At 41.2% G+C, this 19,071-nt stretch overlaps 1 protein-coding gene across 1 annotated transcript in view; it reads left to right on the forward strand.

Moving 5' to 3' along the window:
• The first annotated feature begins 566 nt into the window (after positions 1-566).
• Positions 567-19,071, forward strand: part of SMYD2 (SET and MYND domain containing 2) — a 30,554-nt gene continuing 12,049 nt past the window's right edge. Inside the window, exons 1-5 of the mRNA XM_026088866.1 lie at positions 567-789; positions 4,275-4,338; positions 11,957-12,067; positions 13,696-13,756; positions 16,215-16,339. Of these exons, the coding sequence (XP_025944651.1) occupies positions 602-789; positions 4,275-4,338; positions 11,957-12,067; positions 13,696-13,756; positions 16,215-16,339 (549 nt within the window). The 5' untranslated portion in view covers positions 567-601. The remainder of the gene's footprint in view (positions 790-4,274; positions 4,339-11,956; positions 12,068-13,695; positions 13,757-16,214; positions 16,340-19,071) is intronic.

A 19,071-nucleotide genomic window follows, 5' to 3' on the forward strand; every position in this document is an offset into this window, starting at 1 on the left:
ACTCAATATTTCCTAGCTCTTGGAGGTTTTATCTGTTTTATTTGCAGTTCTTGTGGCTTGCTTCTTTCTTAATTTCTTCAGAATTGGGAGAAGGCTTAACCCTTTTTGCTGGCTGGTTATAAGAAAACTTTATTAGTGCTGTGTGGGTTTTTTTTTTTTTTTTTTTTGGGGGGGGGGGGGGTCAGCCTATGATGTGTTATCCTAACATCGTAGGAGATGCCGGTCAGCTTCCCAGCCCCTGCAGACATTAAACCTGAGAGGCCACAACCACCTCGGGTTTGGGGGGGGAGAAGGTGGCAACTCCCTGCCGCAGGCTGGGGCTGTCAGCTCGGCCCGCGGGCGACGCCGCGACCTCCCCAGGCGCCGGGGCCCTCAACAAGTTCAACGCAAGCGGAGCCCCGCAGCCCGACCCGCCTCGGCGCCGGCGCCGCCGCAGGCCGCGCTGGGGCGGGGCAGGGGCAGGGGCGGGATTCCGCGCGGCCCCCTCGCCGCCGCCCGCTGTCTCGGCCCCCGGCGCCGCTAGGCGGCGCACCGGAGCGCGCTAGGACCCGGCGCGCCCCGCCGCGGCGTGGCGGCGGCCCGGGCGGCGGAGAGCGGCGGGATGCGCGCGGAGGCGGCGCCGCAGCCGCCACCCGGCGGCCTGGAGCCGTTCGCCAGCGCCGGCAGGGGCCGGGGGCTGCGGGCGCGGCGGCGCTACGCCCTGGGGGAGCTGCTCTTCAGCTGCCCGGCCTACACGGCCGTGCTCACCGTCAGCGAGAGGGGCGGCCACTGCGACGGCTGCTTCGCCAGGTAGGGCCGGCGGCGGCGGCGGGGCCTTCTCCCGGCGGGCCGGCGCGAGGCAGCCGCGCGGGGAGGCGCCGCGCCGCCCGCTGCGGCCTCTGTTTGGCGGCCCCTGGGAGCAGCGCCGCGGCTGCTCGGCTCCGTACCCAACCGGGTTTTTCTTGCTTACCTCGCAAGCAGCCAAGCCTTATAAAAAAATAAATAAAAATATATATATACACACTACATGCACACATATATATATACACTAAATATATATTTATATGTGTGTTTGCATTTTTATACATATGTTATATGCTTTCTGATTTATAGCTATATAGATAGGTGCATAGCCGTACTGTCATGGACAGATTTAATTGAATCCAACAGGACTGAGCACGTGAATAAAGTCACGAATGCGCCCAAGAAGTTGCAGTCAAGTGTATGGAGCGTGTCCAGCCGAAGGCCTGCTTTGGCGCTTCAGCGGGCATTGCAGGCAGGATCAGCTTCATCCGTTCAGCAAGATGTATRTAAGCTTAAAGTGCTCAGCGGCCTTTCTTTTTCTGCGTCTGATGGTGCCGTCCAACACATGCTTCGGGAGGTGGGCCCATAGCGAGGTCAAGCATGCAAAGTAAAATAAATTGAAATACTTGGGGATTTTTTTTCAGGCATTGTTCTTAACAGTAGGCCCCGTGTTCTCAGACAAAGAGCTACATTGTTGCTGTTGTCTTTTGTTACTGTGTTTTTAAAGTCTGTAACTGTCATTAGCATTTAAAATAGGGTCTAGGTGGTGTATAATTTACATCTCTCACTGCTGGCTTAGATTTATTGGGGAAAGAGGAGGGCGAGCATACTGTTAACGTTGCCTGGTATCAAGTGTGCTTCTGCTCACGTGATGCCCACTCAGACTGAATCTGCAGCTACTGCTGTGCTTTCTGTTTCCCAGAAAAGCATGCAGTGAAGTTACCAGGAGACTATTTCATTATCTTTATGCTAGTCCTTTTTGCACCTTGCATCTGTGTATGTTTTTTTTTTTTTTTTTTTTTTTACTGTTCAGACCCTATGTGAGAGGTATACCTTAAGACCACTGGATACACTACATATGTTTGTGCAGCAGCTTGAGTGCAGAGTTTTGTTCAAACCACATGCAGGGCCAGGCAGTAGCAACATCAGCAACAATAATGACAAAATTTCTACTGCTTTCAATGGGAGGTTGATGCTGAACTTCATATATATCAACACTAATTTATATGCTGCTCCCTGCCATGTTAAATTCTAGATGTTTCATTTTGTGAGTTGGCTTGAGCAGGGTTTTGTGGAATAATATGAATAAGAAAACTGCAGCTAGCTGAAATTTCATAAATATAACAGTTCAGAATAAGTTTTGGTAATCTGTTTTTATTGCACCAAAATCAAAAGGTCACCGAGAAGTGGAGGGACAGCTTCTGAAATAAGTTAAGGTCAAAATTGTTTCTTCAAAATTTGTCCGTTAGTGCAAGTGCTTAAAGAAACAGTTACTGGATTGCTACTTAGAATGTTATTTAAATTAATGACAAAATGTATTTACCATGTAAAATAGGGACATATAAACTGAATGAACTTACTCCTGGACAGAAGATTATATGCTGTGTATGTGTTATACTCAAGCAAGGTAGCCCTATACTTCAATCCAAATATTTTCACCTATTACAAATTCACTATTGATAAAGGTGTTACTATTTTTTCTTCATCAAGTTTTTGGCATGAGTCTTTCTTGTTTTATATTGCTTATTGCTCACAGTATTTAAGAAGTCAGTTTCTTAAGATATCCCTACATCCAAAACATTTCCCTCTGTAAAAGGACCAAGGAATACCTTTCATGCTCCGTTAATATGAAATAGTCTTGGATAGATCACTACAATACTATTTAGTACTTGTGGAATAGCTTCTGCAATCAGTTTCAGGARCGGCCTGTTTAAATGCTGCTTATTCTCCATGCCAGCGTCTCCCGTGACTGAAGGACCACAGTAATCGAGGAATATAAATCTTCTGCCGAGTGCAGTACCCACAGTAGTTACAATGTGGTAGTCTGAAACCTATTTCACATCAGAGTGATGGGGTTCCCCTAAAAGGAAGGATGCATCAGTGAGGTAACTTGATCTGTCGGAGCTCAGAAGTGTGTTTCGTATCTCTGTTCCCCATTGTACTAGCACTGAACTTCTGCATATTAGGAAGAAGGGCCTAACTCTGAAATGCATTCATCTGACTTGTGAATAGTGTTAGGAGGAAGGTTTGGGGTCAGTCCTAGTCTTGGAAAGAGATACTTTGCTATGCCATCATAAAACTGTTGTAGTAAAATGAACAGAATGAGACTAGAAAGACGTATTTGCATCCAGTAATATTTAAGTTGTTTTAAATATACAGCTATACTGGAGTTGCATAGTGTCAGCAGCAGAACCTTTATGTCAGCATGACTCATTCATGTTTCACTTTCTACTTTGCAAGAACAGTAGGAGGATGCCAAGACTTGCTAGGCTTTGTGGACTCTGAGTACTGGTGACCTCTGAAATGCCATATGCTGTCATATTGTATGGAGGACACTTGCCCGTGTTTTAATCCAGTGAACACCTTATAAAACTTATCTCGGTTTAAAATGAATATTTTTGCAAATTATACTGGGGAAGGTCTATAGACATTTTATAGTATCGCAAGACCACTGAGAAATCCCTGTGCTGGCGCACCAAAATATCATGTGTTATGTAACACATGCTGTATTTTTGGTAGGATCTGCTGCAACGCCATGCACCTTGAAGCAGAAAAGGACCTTCCTTTTGGCAGTTCCCCATGTTGGGATATATGCAAATATTAAAAAGAGAGTGCAAGCCTTAGGTGAGCTTAGAATACACTGGTATCTGAGCAGATGTTATAGACAGCAGGAGAGCAAGAGGCTGTGTGGTGACAGGATGTCAATGAGAGTATTTAAGAATGAAACATCTTTTCTTGCTGTTGGGAGGTGGTTACTCACAAAACAGTGTTTGAGCACGCTTTCTGTGAGCAGACAGAGAAGCAATGTAACTGAAAGAACAGAAGCAAAAGCTCACTGCTATTAGTGAGCAAATATACTGAGCAACTGAGAAATTTTAAAACAAGGAAAAGTAAGCTACTAACATGCAGTGTATAGTGGAAAAAACAATACTGTCTGGCAGCATGGAATAACATGTTTCCAAGCCCAGCAATTTATCAGGACAGTAGAGTGCTCTTGCATTACAACAGTTGTTACGAAAAACTTGCTCTTGAAATTCTAAACAAATAAAAATAGCATCTGCTATCTGAAGATGGGGTTCAAGCCATAGTTACAGTGTTCTGAAGAAAATGTAATTTTATTATGAAATGCAAAATACTGTGCAAAACTCTTCTCAGATGAGTGTGTTAAACTAGCCCCCAATAGGAGATGTGTCTCTGTTAAAGTGAAATGAGATACATGTGTGCTTCATTCAGCATTACAGAGTAGATATAACTTCTGTTTTCTTTTTAAGGAAAGAAGGATTGTCCAAGTGTGGAAGATGTAAACAGGCCTTTTACTGCAATGTGGAATGTCAGGTATGTGTGATACAATTTATAAGAATGGAGGTTGGGTTGCTAAACTCCATTTATTGCTGCTATGGCATTGATAGTCTCTAATCATTACTGTGGTTAATAGTAGGCCAGTYGGTTTCAACATCCCACAGATGCTGACCATGGAGTTGTACATTGGACAGTTACAGGATTTGGACATGGTCAGCGTGAGTCTTTAAAGATCAGTAGCTCCGGGGCTTGGTACCACTGAGACTTTGATTAGAGCTGCCTGTCAGCCCACTAATTACATCTGTATTGCTTCTTTCTTTAAGCACAAACCAGATAATTTAACATAACCTCACTAGACTGGTGTGAGAGTCTGTGTCTAATGGAAAAATCAAATTACTAAATAGCTATTTTGGGGGTATGTTTGTTTGTTTTAGATTCTTCACAAATATTTTAGATGGCTGCAGCTGACAATAGCTGTAATCATTTGAAACATGCTTTTTCCCTAACTCACTCGTTCTGGTCACTCTTATGCTTTCATATACTCTGTATTTTAAAAGCCTCAAAACAATAAAATATAAGCATGTTCCAAAGTAGAGCAATATGGTGGCATCCAAAACACTTGCATGCAATTGTCATTCCATTTTTATTTCATTGTTCTGAAAGATGTTATTTTGGTTTAATTCTCTCTGATCTACTACCTAGCCTTTGCATGTAAGAATCATGCTGTGGATTGCTAACTAAACAAGGAATTACGCAGTCAGTTATTTTGACTGTGTAAAATCTGTGGTGCTGTTGATGGAGTATGGAACAATGCTTATGAAGGATTTAAGTAACCAAAGGCTTGTCATGCAACTATGCGTTAGCCATAAATAATCCAAACCTCCTCTTGCATGGTAGCATGCTGTGCGTGTGTGGGTTGGGTGCAAAATATTTCCCATTCTCATTATCTGGTCTGAGATATTGCAGTTTGTGCTGCTCAGTTTCCAGATGCTTTGGAGGTGGCCGCTGCTTTTATTTCAAGGGTGTATCTTATTCTTCCATTACATAAGTTGCAAACTTAGCCTGGCCTTCACTAGTTCAGGATCCTTCTTTTGCCTCCCCAGGTTCCAACTTTTTCACAGTGTCTTGGTGAATCATGGATGAGTCAAAGGGCCTTCTGGTTTTGAAACACCACTAGGATTCAAAACGCTAATAAATGCATTTTTTATGAGATTTGTAATAGTTTACGGAATATTGAAGGACTGACAGCACAGCAGTTGCATTGGGAAGAAAGTGAGTGCTTGCTGTATGAGTGTCCTTAAGGCTCTTGAAAGAAAGCTGGAAGAGTTTTAAAGACAGCATAGCTACAACCCCTGATCCCTCCGTGAGAAACACTTATTTATAAGAGGTGCTTCCATATGATGTTATTTTTAGTGAGCTCTTAGCTGTGTGAGAGAAGGAAATAATTGAACACAATATATTGGCTCTTCAATGCTTTTCATCTGAGATTCTGAGTTGTTTCTCTTACAACATAAAGCTCAATGTTTTATGAAGCAGGTAACTGTCATTGCCAGATTAACTGAAGTAGGAAAGTTCAGTGACTTGCACCAGGAAAAGTAGCAAGTAGATACTGTGGTGGAAGTGATAGAACTTACTTCTGCTTATCTACAGTCCTTTGCTTTTACCTCCAAGTCCTTCCTTTCCTGCTCTGTGTCCTGACTTTTGTCCTGCAGACTTAACAAAGTTCACACTGTAAGAACAATGATTTTTTTTCCTCTCTTTCCCCTGGATAAAGACTTGTCCATGTTTTGCTTTCTTTTCTTTTTTTTTTTCTTCTTCAGACAGAATACTCTTTCTTGTAGTGGAGCATCTTCCAAGAAGAAAAATTCTTAACTGTTCAGACTGAGTATCCTTAAAGCTGCAGGAGAGAACACTTAGCAGAACTGCTGACTGTCTGATAAGTTAATGAATTAAAATCTTTCCTGCCTATTACTATATAGTACAAAGTTTTAGATAAAAAGGCATTTGATGATGTTGCATTATTTAGACAGTAGTATGACAAGCACAGGGATGAGCATTTGACTCCTAATGATTTGCCTAGGGTTTTTGACTTTCTAGTTGATACAACACTATCTTCCATGTTTTGGGCCTTTCTGAGTCAGTCTGATGAAATTTTTGAATGTTGTTGAGACCGAATTCTTTGACATTCTTTCAAAGTTACCTTCAAGCATAATATTCTCTGGAAACCAGTCTCCACTGACTACATGCTGCACAGGCAATCTGCACTGCATCTTCATCCTTGTCTTGGTCAAAGGCAATTTTCAGCAGTTCAGCAGTTCTTTGTCAAAGCCAAAAAGGACATTTGTGCCTTGATACTGAACTTGTAACACTGGGATGTACAGTTAATGTTTCTCTTTTACTTCCATGGATGTGAGACTTCCTGCTCTGGTCTTGGTCATGCCATGCTAATAAAAGTGTTGGGCTATACTTAAAAGCTCTTACAGCATTGTTCATTTGATTTTTTTTAAGTTAATTATCTCTGTAAATCTCTGTAAATCTATGTTTTCTTTGTTCAATTCAGCTAAAAATTACATGTATCCACCAGGAACATGAATGAATTTAGTGTTAGCTAACACCTTGTTACTCTGATAAAACTCCATGTAGTTCAGTTTGACAGGTGTTCATCACATTGAGTGTATTGCATGGGATGGAAAGACAGTTTCTTCTCAGCTTACTCCTTTCTTACTAAAAGACCTGCTATAACACAGTTGATTCAAAAGAATTCTTTTTAGTTGTGGGGAGAGACAGATCAGAAGAAAAAGACAAGAGAAAGGGGTGAAAGTGTTCAGCAGTAAATAAATGTTTTGGGTTTTTTTTTTTCAGAAATATCGATTTTATAACTGCACACATCTTCCTCTCACTAGAGTACATTTCAGTTGAATGGGATTTTTTTTCTGCTGTCAGAAAAATGTGGTTATTGAAAATAAAGGCAGTGACACTGCATGGTCTTCCTTGAAAGCACGTTTGGTCTGCTATATTGAGCTGTATGCTTCTTTGGCGGTTCTGAAAATACTTTCCAAACATTTAATGAATCAAGCCTCACAGCACTCTTTTGGGCATTTCTGTGTTTGCAAATGGGGATGTAGATACACAAAGATATATTGACTTGCTGAAGGTCGCACAAATGGGAAAGGAACGCAACTTCTATGTGGCCAGGTATTTGATGCACAGACCAAGTCCTGTGTTGCAGTAGGATCCCTTTGCCCTGGTTAGCAGGGACAGGTAGTGCTGTAATGTCACGCTTACTGTGAGAGTTAACTCAATGGAAGACAGTCTTGCAGTGGTAGAGTGGCTAGTTTATTTAGGGGTCTCTCTTGATATATACACACACTCACACTCATCCTCCAGGCCTGCCTTAGTTCCCTTACTGCCACTTGGAGTCCTAGTGCTGTTTTGGTCTATTATTTTGCTTCTAGGATATATATTTATATATATATGTATATATATATATATATATATATATATATATATATANTATATATATATATATATATATATATATATATAAAAAAAAAACTTTAAGCCTGTTCTGTATTAAGCTGGACAGTTGCATAGGCACCGAGTTAGTCTCAGGCATGGGATGCGTGAAAGTGAACGTTGTCTTTACTTCCAATAGATGTTGCTGCCTTGATGATTTGTGGGTTGATTGGATACAACTGAGGATGTAGCCTTAGTTTGCCGCTTCTTTCCTTTCCCAGCCCCTAATCCAGTTCCCCTTTTAAAAGGGTTTCCAGCTAATTCATGCCATTCTGCTGTTCACTACTGCTTCCTCAAAGCACAGGCCTGTTATTACACTAGTGCCTTTCAGAGCCCCTCTGCAGCTGTTCCGGTCTTGACTTCTTAAATTATAATAATTTTAGTCAAACAGCAGGAGACCTGTGCTTATTTTTTCTCCTCAGAAATTAGCTGCTGAAACAACTTTGAAGAGAAATGTTTTAAGAGGGTTACATGGGTACAACTGTGGAACTGGTGAACTTGAACCAGCTACTGGAGCTCCTCTTTCTCTCATTACACATTGCTATTGTTTATCCTAGGCAGAGTGGAGGTCAGCCAGCCAAAGTGCAGAAGGAAATGTTTAAATGTTTTGGTACCCACTTTCCTTGTTTGAAGTATATTTTCCAACAAAATATTTAGGAGTTGTTCTTAATGTGTCATGTTAAAGAATGTTGTAGTTAGTATTTCTGCAGTGAGGGAAACATATTTTTAGCCAGCTAGTAAGTCTCCACATGTAGCTGTAGACCTGGAATCAGCATCAAGCAGATGTGTTTTAAATGGGGCCTTGCAGAAGTCAGTTTTTGTTCAGTCCTCTTCAATGACTTGTAGAAGAAATACTAAAATTTTTGCTGTAAGGTTTCTGCATGAGAGGAATCTGGAACACCGCAAGTCTCTGTTTGAGCCTGCCTTGGGGAGGGATCTATCCGCAAACTCTTTCTCTGTGTAATTTTCTTTGAAAAATGGCTTCTGTGAACTTTTTGATCATTAACCCACAGAAGTCAAATATCCTGTCTAGCCCAGCATTGTGTAAATGGGAAGGATGTAAAGACATGTGAAACTCTTAGCTTCGCTGCCTGATGAAGGACTATATCAGAGTACTTTACTGGATAATACCACACATCAGAAGTGGCCTCACCGAAATAAATTTAGGGAGTTAAATACAATTTGAGCATAAGCGGCAGAATCAGGCCTCAAGCATATGAAGAACTGGGCTAAACTAACCACTACAGTGGCTTGTCCAGCATTTCTTTCTAGTATTTGCGCGTGTCATCTTGATCAAGTGAAACACAACAATAATTTTACACGGCACTGAAAAATTCCATGTCAGAAAGGAGTAGTCAGGACATTTGTTCGGCATTAAGTCTTACTGTCTGAGTATTATGGATTTTTTTGTTTTGTTTTGTTTTTTAATGCTGAAGTATATGCGAGTGTTCTGGGAATTAATCCAGTAGTTCTGGATGATGAAATCATTTTGAAGAACTGATGGAGAAGATTGTTTCCATGCTTTGATGTGAAAAGCATAAGCTTTAGAGAACTTCAGTTCCAAAAATGTTGTCACTCAATCTGAAATGAAGGGAAAAATACTGCGGATGTAATGAAAATAGGAAGAAAATATCATTAATGTAGCATTAGGGATTCAGCTAGAACAATGCTACCTGCTATAATTCAAACTACCTAGAGAAAACGTGGAAAAGAATGCAAAACACAGTCCTGCTGTGATAGCAGGGGAAGCTGCTGTCGCAGTGTTTCCATCGCAGGTATTACTCAGTCATCACTACTCTCTGTTCTTGTAGTGTTTCAGGCTTTTATCTCATTCTGCACAATTCAGTCGTGTCTTGTCCCTTTAACCYCCCTACTAGTTCACATAACTCAGTATGATTCTGCCTCAGGAAAGATTTTAATTAACAATGTTTAAAGAATAAAGGGAACAAATGGATTTTTAAAACACTGCTTTGAGACAGGCGCATGATTTTGTATCTTGGTTTTGTTTTATCAGGTAATCTCTCTTGTTTATTCAACCAGTGTGTATGCGAATGTGAGTTGCATAAAACTTTAGGTTCTGTTCCTTCACTTCTTATGCACTGGGAATTCAGGTGGAAGCTGGTGGGTGTTGTGGGTGTGCGGTGGGTGAAGAATGAGGCCTTAGTCCATCTCGCTTAGGCTTTAGCTTGTGGGTTCCTAACCAAAGGCTAATGGGAATTTTCCAACTAGCGGTCTCGGTGCATAGGAAATAGGCATCTCTGGGGACACATTTTGTAGTGTGACAGCTGTAGGACAGTTGAGAGTGTTATTTCACATGACATGGTTACTGCATAATATACTATTTTAGTTCTCTTGGTCTGGATGGCTGTGTCCTCTTAGAACTTTTACGCTTGAGCTTATTTCATGCAACCTGTACATAGGATTTTTTGGAAATAACATATTGAGATATTAAGGACAACGAATATGACCTTGTCAGGGCTTGAATGCCCTTGCAGTATAGCACTGCTTCAAATTGCATGTGAGGCTGGTGCAAGTTTTCAGGTTTCTTTTCCTAATAGGATAAACTCATAAAACTGTCTATGCCTAGGGCAGTTAAAAATGACCATTTGCAATGGAAGAATCTTGTGGTGTACAAAGTCTGAGGTTGGGGTTCTTGGCTTTTATTTTGATGTGCAAAAACATTAAATAAGTGCGCCAGCTGAGCCAGGAGACACTGGGGTGGGGGCCTGATTCAGCTGGCTGCTCAAGGTGCCTTGGCTTGTCCTATGTGACCTCCAGCTACTGCTCCAGCAGCGAATGGGTCTCCCAGAAGTCCTGTATCATATCTGCTGGTCCCACATAGCTGTTTTAGATAGCCTAGAATGTCTCAAATGGCACTAGATGTCTATAGTTAGGCAGCTGAGTGAAACGCTGTGTTTCTTCTGTTCCTGTCACTCAGCACTCAGCCACTCAGATGGGCTATTGGTTTTTTCTTCTTCTTTTTTTTTTCTTTTCTTTTTTTTTTTTTTTTGTNGTATGAGCTAACACAGGGTTTGTGATACTGTGCAAGTCATAGTAAGGGGAATTAAGAGCTTTCTGGAGGCTGCAAAAGGTGCTTCAGGTTTCACTTCCAGTTATAAATTTGTGGGATTTGTTGTGATTTCTTTCCACCATTGCCATTTTCCAGCAGATTAAATCTCATCTGAAAACACAACCTGATGTTCCTTTTACAGGAAGAAAAGATATAGGCTTGTTATAACACATTGCTTTAAATGTGTGTCTGGGTTGAGATACAGAAATAAATAATTGTGCAGTGGTTCATTACAGAAATAAGAATATTCTATATCTGAATAAAGAAATAAAATGAAACGATGCAGTCTGGCAAAGGCCTGTGCCAGGCTCTGAGTGCCACTGCAGTGTTAATCTGTGATTCTGTGCTAATCTTTGAAAGTTTCTGTTGCTTTGGAGGGAGTTAGTACAGTGCAGAGAAATCAGTGACTTGTGCCATCGCTCCAATTTTTGATGTATGCTGAGCTAGGAATATAATATACATTCTTAACTAAAATATGTTTATTTTTATTTGTCATACAGTGTTTTTGTTGACTAGCTGTAGTCTTACTCTACAACAGTTAAGGAAAAAATTCTGATAATTCTATTGAATAGGTCTGTTTCTGACCTTACATATACTGACTCTTGTTGTGATTGCGAATCCATTGACTTCAGACACATTACTCCTGATTACACCAGGGTCATGTCATAATGAGGGACCAAGGTATTAAAYGGAAATGAACCCAATAAAGCCATCAAACTTAGACCTGTTCTGTCCTCACATGTTTGATCTGAACAATAAGAACTGGTTATTTATAAATCATGTTGTCTGTTTGCTTCTTCACCATTTAATTCTTTTTTTCCACTGAATAAATGAAGATGTTCTGACCTTAACTTGTCCCTTGTGAATTTTTTCAAAAACACAGCAGGATAGCTGTGCCCCTTAAATGTGACTCAAGCTTTTGTTCAGATTTAGTGAGCGTCATCTTATTCTTTCAAAGGAAACACATTTCACTTGACCTCTAGGATCTGGCAGGACTTGCTGCATCCTCTTTTTCATCCCTTTATCTTCATGGCTTAATTTTTTWAAAATATTTTTCTGTGTTTTCAGAAGGAAGACTGGCCAATGCACAAGCTGGAGTGTTCCGCCATGTGCGCTTTTGGGCAGAGCTGGAATCCCTCAGAGACTGTGAGGCTGACGGCAAGGATCCTTGCCAAACAGGTGAGCAGAAGACTGGATTTGGGAGATATGTTCCTGCTCTGGGTGCCAGGGAAGGCAGGAAAATGAAAATTGACCTACAGTAACTGTCCCTGCAAAGCGCGTATGTGCCAGCTTCCTGTGTACAGATGGGTGTAGTATAGAGCATGAGCAGCTGAATGAACTAACAGTCCAACCACTGCAGCACTGTCAGGGCCATGATGGTCCAGCCAGAGACTTTGGGGGAAGACGGTAACAGGCTGATGTGCTTTTAAGCTGTWTATCTATCACCTATGACCAAGGTAGTGTTGAATAGAGTCCAGAAATGGAATAATTTTACTGATACTGTCACGATGTTTGTGGAGTTTCATCCTCTCTTCTGGTAGATTGGAGCTCTCAGTTACCTATCCAGACTAACAGTAAGGCCAAGTCTATGGAAGAGAAAGAAGAATTAGACTTGGTATATATTGTTAAATTCTGAGGAATGCTCCTTGTGTTATCTGTCAGCAGGCACTGATATCTTTATGAAGCAGTTGCCCTGTTGTGCAGTTACAGCTGAAAGAAACAGTATGGCACTGTGTACTGTATAACTCCCAATGCATATGTGAGACTGGAACACTTCTGAGGTATTTGAGCATAAATGTTTATGGTTGCTGGTTTTGCCTGGTGAAAGACAGAGCTTGAGAGAGAAATCACAGATGCTTGGTCTTTGGAAAAAGGGAACGTAATTAATAAGGAAATAATATTGCAGAGTCAACCACCGTTTCAGTGTTCCTTACTATATGGAAACTGTGAGGACAGTGCCAGCACTTACAGAGAGAGGCAGGATTCATAAGTTTCAAGGTTATTACACTGGATATCTTTGTAGAGCTCTAAATTCTCTCTGCAAAAACAAATTCTCTTTGAAGCGTGTTTGTGTGATCGAGGTCTACTTACATGACAAGGGCAACCTGGATACCGTATGTAGTCAGGGTTTTGATGACCTGCTGGGAAGGTGGCTGCATACTCCCTGCGTGTGTAGATGTGTGTGTGCATGCATGTGTGTGTGTCTCAATTAAAGCTTGGTTTAATGGTGATCCACAAACAAAATCGGATGTTTAATGACAAAAAGTCATTGGAATAAATTTGTGCTTTTATCGCTTGCAGGGAGGGGGGAGAACCCTTCATGTCATATAAAAGCTAAATATGCAAACCATAGTCCCTGAACCTCAGCTGCTGGGCCACCTGCAAAGCCATATTTAATGGCCAAGATTACAAAGAAGTGGCCTTAGGCCAACAATGGAGCATTGCTTTTGAACTCTGTCAACAGTCAGTTTATTCACTTTCCTCAAAGCGAAGCCTGTCTCCTGCCTGCTCGCTGTTGTTAGCAGCTTTCTGGGTGTCTAGAACAAAGCAAATGACATATTTAAAATACGGTTCAGTTTATGTATATAAATTTGATAGGAGTTAATCTTTGGCTGCCTAATTTGGGGCAGAGAGAATATTTCTATGGCTTTAGAAAGGTTAGTTGATTTAACTCATTGCTATTCATTGACTTCCACACAGTGTGGATCTGGGTTTGTTTGTTTTACAGGTAAGTAATAGACAAAACTGCCTACTTAAAAAAATTAAAACACTTTCTTGTTGTTGCTTCTTTTTCCCCTTATTGCTAGAAAGCTCATCCTGAAAGGACAGAATCAGAGAAGTGGCTTGCTGTAAAAGAGTTTGAATCACGTAAGTAAAAAAGCTTGCAGTTAAACAGAGGCAGTTTTCTATATTCAGGATTTGCTTTATCCCTTGGCCCCTCTCCAACAAAACCTCTCTGAGCATCCCASTCCTGTTGGAGGAAGGGGTAAACAAAGAGAATTGTGGTTCCTAGTTTTTGTGAAAGTRCAGTGCTCTTTTTTTTGTTTGTTTTGTTTTGTTTTTTTGCTTGGTGGCTTGCAGGGGTTGTGAAACAAGGGTGAAAACCTAGACAGAATTAATTATGTAGCATACATCCATCTCATGACTTTTCTGGTACTCTAGTGTCTTTTGAGAATTGTAATGTTATAAAATTAAAATAGCTGGTATTTGTTACCAGGAGGCATAAAATCAGAGACAGCACAGTTGCTTGATGGTGACAGTGACTAAGGGGCTAATTGCAGAACCCTCTGGACTGTGCTTCAGTATCTGTCACTGCCAGTCAAATCTGACATGTTATATGTGATTGTGTTGAAATTCCATGTCCTAAATGCTCCAAAATAATCCAGGGGAAGAGATGAGGCAATAGCTTGCTTTTAATTGGAAGGCTAATCTTTATGTCCAGTGAGGCAGAGTTAGAAATTGAGCAACGAGAGGACTAGTAACTGTCCTGGCATAATTTTCACTGATTTTTCATTTCTCTTTCTTGGTCCTGGAGGTAATACTCAAGGAGATAACAGGTTTATATGTTCATGTTTCTTGCCCTGATAGTTTCCAAATACCTTTATAAAATGCTGAATAAATACAGCCGTTTCCAGAATTTGAGGTAGCAAAGTAACCAAACACAGCAAGATTTCATAGTCTTACTTGCTTTATGGTCAAAAGTTGTTATCACAGCTGTTGGGATTACAGGGGAAATAAGGGGGAAAAATGCCAACATTTGACTTTGCCTAAGACAAGTATAATTTCTATAAGTAGGTTAGTAGGTGTGATCTTGAGGAGGAAGTGTAGGTGCTGAAGTAATTTCTGCATATTCTTCTTCATTGCAGCTTATCTTCGGTGCAAATAATTTATAAATTTGGGAGCTGAAAGACTGAAATGTTTTTTCTGTTGCCATGTCCCCCTTGTGCTCTAGGAACCCTTCTTTTGTGTGTGATTTTGTTAGTAAGAACTCTGTGTTCTTTCTGCCTTGTTGACTCTCCTCATCTTTTACCACATCTTTGGCATCTTCAGAAGTTGCCTCATTCTTTGTAACTTCCTGGGTGGGTAAGTGAGGAGAAGACACCCGGCTGTCATTTGGAAGCTTAAAACTTCTTATTTCTGGCTTGCCCTAATTCTCGTGAAATTGTCCCATTTCAATTTACCCAGTGTTCTGGGATTCTCCCCTCATTCATGTCTGCTCTTATAAATCCTTTCCCCCCTCTTCTACTGTTGTGCAGCCTTTTCTCGGATCACCTGTTTTTCTTTCTGCTGTTATATTGAGTTGGGGAAGGGAAAATGATGAGTTGCTGGCTCTCTTAGACCACCACAGAGGTGGTGATGCTGCTGCTGTGCGAAAGAGGATTAGGAAAAACTTTCAACACTCTGCTTCTGAGGCAAAAGGGCCTAAGAGTGAGAAGGGGCCAGGAGTATATAATCCATCTTCTCRTTCTCTCTGCATGGCTCAGGCGTCAGAATGTTCTGTGGGCCACGGCTTTGGCTAGAGCTTGTCATGGACCAGAGCAGGGTAACATTTCCACTGATGTACCTGTCATTACCTGTTATCTTCAGATATCTGCGGATTAAACACACGTCTGTTGGTTATCACCCTCCAGCCCATGAAGATGCAGGCATTCTCAGGCACTCTTTGTTGCATCCTGAAGCAGGTGTCTGCAATAGGCCACGTGGATTGCACTCCTAGGCACCCTCGTGTTATCCTCCTTTTACTGTCAGGGGAAACCCTGGTGACTAGCCCCAGTGTTAATGTCAACCTTTTTTAGGTCCCCGTCATGGATGGCCACAAGTAGTTAGGCCATTACTACTAGGAAAGACCACATCTTTTGAAAGCAGGGATAAGCCGTGTTTCTTAGAAGGCGTCTGGGCTGGTTTGTACTGATGAGGAGTGGGTCCATACGAGGAAGTTTCACTATGTAAAGCATGTATCAAGAAGTGTGATGTTGAATGTGACTTCATACCACAGTAGATGGGACCGGGTAGCTCATAAGTTATCCACAGTTGATATGCTGCTAGAGGTAACCAGGGCCAACAGAGGAAAATTTAAGTCTAATTTCCTGTTAATGTAAAGATGTTAGAAAAGACTTTTTAATCCTGCATGTTCTTGTAGTGCATGTGTGGCCTTGGCAGGAGAAGCATTACTTTTACTGAAGAACAGAGACTTCTTGCAGCACTTCCAAGTAGCTGTTCTTTGAAGGGTTTCTGCCTAAGTACAGGCCTGTTCTAACCTAGATCTAGCCACGGTTCATGGGGGAGTATTCCTGTAACTGAAATGGAATATCTTCTTTGTCCACAGACCTTGACAAACTAGACAATGAAAAGAGAGAGCTGATTCAGAACGACATTGCTGCTCTTCATCACTTTTATTCAAAGCACATGGAGTTCCCTGACAATGCTGCCCTTGTAGTTCTCTTTGCACAAGTAAGTTGGCTAGAACACAATCCCCTTAGGTGGATGATGCTGTAGGAGTTTAGCCTTTGTGAAAGGAGCAAAATATTAACAGCAATGGAAATGGTAGCTCTTTGCTTATTGTAGGGAGTGCTGAGTGTACTTGATGGAGAGGATGTGCTTCCTTGGCCAGAAGTGGCTGGACATGCCCTGCTTCAGTAATGAGGGGAGAGACTCTTGTCTGCAGACTTTTTATGAGGTGCTTCTCAAACACTGAAGAAGAAGAAACAGCTCTGTTGAAGTTAGGCTTCTTGTGGGCCAAGCATAGTGCGGTGGTTGTAGGACTGGCTTCATGTACAACAGGTTGCTGGTATGAGACTGTGTGAAAGCAGAACTCTTCATTCAGGCTTTAAGCTTGTGGAAATCCTTGGTGGTCAGATGGTGATCATATTCAACCTTCTTCACAGATAGAAAACTTCAGAGAACTGGGAAGAGCAGTCTGAATCTTTATCCAGTCTGTGACTTTTAAATGCAGTCAGGTAGTCTGGAGAGATGAAAGGCAGGATTTCTTGTTGTAACTTCTGAAATGTGTCACCGCTTTCTCTCACCTGATTTTCATACACATCTAAATTGAATATATTGTAATGGATGGAATAATACACTAGAATGCTAAAAGCTACATTTCCTTCTTTTTCTCCTTTATTTCAAAATAAGTTAATGTTAAACTTGTACTTCTGAATAAAAAGTTCATTTGGTTAACTTTTTTTGAGATGTGGATAAATGCTGACTGCTCTGACAGAAGCTGAAATAGTACCACCCTTTTCATACAGCCTGTCATCTACCAACAAGAAGGCATAGTCACTATTAGCTTAATACAGATGTAATCTGTTATGCTGTAGGTGAATGATTCTTTAGCATATTCCATTGCCCATCATCTATTCAGTTGTTCATAATTATACATTTTCCTTCAATAAAAAGTTCTTCTGTTTTGAAAACTTCACCATTTATATTTGTCAAGGGGATACTTTAAAGAAGTCAGGACATCCAGTTTCTCGTGGTGTTTCTGAGTATTTTTGTTAGGATGTAGCCAGAATCCCCAAAGATTAAGTTGTCTTGTCTAAAACGACTTTCCCTTTATGTCCTGTCCTGGAGCAGCTCCACCATATCACAATACCTTAACTGCCTTCTGTGAGTTGCTGACTCCCAGATCTGATATTCTACCCAGTTTTTCCTCTGGGTTTCTAATGTCACTTTTAAACATCAGCTTAAACTCATCATGACCGTAAGGGAGCTATTTACTACTGTGGACGTTGCAGTTGTTGGAACTAAAATCTCCAAAGGTCATCTGGATGTTCCTTAAAAGTTTTTCACAGGACACGACCTTTTGAAGTTTCAGCTCCAGCATGAAGCCCTTCTGGAAGAAGGGGCTATACTTGATTTGATATACTTGATATACTTGATTTATACAAACATGTTTCCTAGCAATTAATTAACTTGAGCTAAAAACAATAGTGTGGATACGCTGTTGCTCTTTTGTTCTGCTTTAACACTTACTCTGACCTCCTGGTGCCTACTTTGCTTCATTTGACATTCTTTCTCCCTGTGACTCTGGAAAATGGTTTGGGACTTGAGCATCTCTGATTCCTTGCTTACTGCTCTGTGTGGTCTGGGTATAGTGTTGCATCTTACTCAACATAGCTAACATGTAACTGGTCCTTTTGAATGGAGCAAAGATTTTTGTCCAAACCATCCTTGTCTCTCACTGCTCTCTTCCCTGGCTGTTTGCATCCTTATGCTCTCTTTTGTCTCTATGGAACATAGCTCTTCAGACAGAGACTCTTCTGCCTCAGTCTCACCTTGTCATACTATTCAAACAGTTTCTCTCTTGTCTCAAGAACAAGTGTCTCATCCCTTCCTTGAAGAGCTTGCATAATTTTGTGCCTCCCTCTGCACATTTTCTGTGTTCCACCATTGGAAACAACCTTAAGCTCTAGTTCTCTCACTTATGTCCCTTTACTTCCTCCATGCTGCCTTTTTTAGTCATGCATTCCTCTGGTGAAACCAGAGGTATCTCATCCCTTCTAATTCTTCCTCGTGTGTCATTTCTGGTATGATGCATTCAAGAAGTGGGTTGTCTCTGGCCTGGTGGAGGGGAGTTGATGATAACTCACTACATATTTTTAAATATTTTCCTGTGATTCAGAACCATCAAGCTGTTCTCCATGTCAGCCTTTGTAGCCTTATGTTCTTACTTGCTGCTGATATAATCATTCCGTTCTATTGTTTTTATGTTCAGCAGTTACATTTTGGTTTTGGTTCAGGTATGCTCATGCATTGGCTAGTGCAGTAGCATGCTCATCTTGAGAGACAAGGAGCCTTTGGATGCTATCTTGCTAAAAATAGCAGCATAAAGATCAAGTAATGATATCGAAGATGCTGATGAGTGAGTCAGAGGAACAGGACACTTTTCATAACAATGAACTCATCCTGAACAGTTCATACTTGAGGGGTGGGTTTGGGCAGTATCTGGGCATTTCAGAACTGCATTCCAGCTTGTGGAGCATAAGATTGTTCATAGTGTTTGTCATCAACTCTTACCCTTCCAGAGCAAGTACTTGCACTGTGTTTTATTGACTGTCCTGTGTTCATTGTAGCTTCAGCTTGCTCATGTGACAATAGATGTTTTAATGTTTTCTCGCACTTCTGTGACTATTCTGATGATTGTAGGGAGATGTTGGTGAGGATGGAGAGAGTTTTCTTTGTGC

Source organism: Apteryx rowi, unplaced genomic scaffold, assembly GCF_003343035.1.
Source record: "Apteryx rowi isolate R43461 unplaced genomic scaffold, aptRow1 scaffold_79, whole genome shotgun sequence".
NCBI lineage: Eukaryota > Metazoa > Chordata > Aves > Apterygiformes > Apterygidae > Apteryx > Apteryx rowi.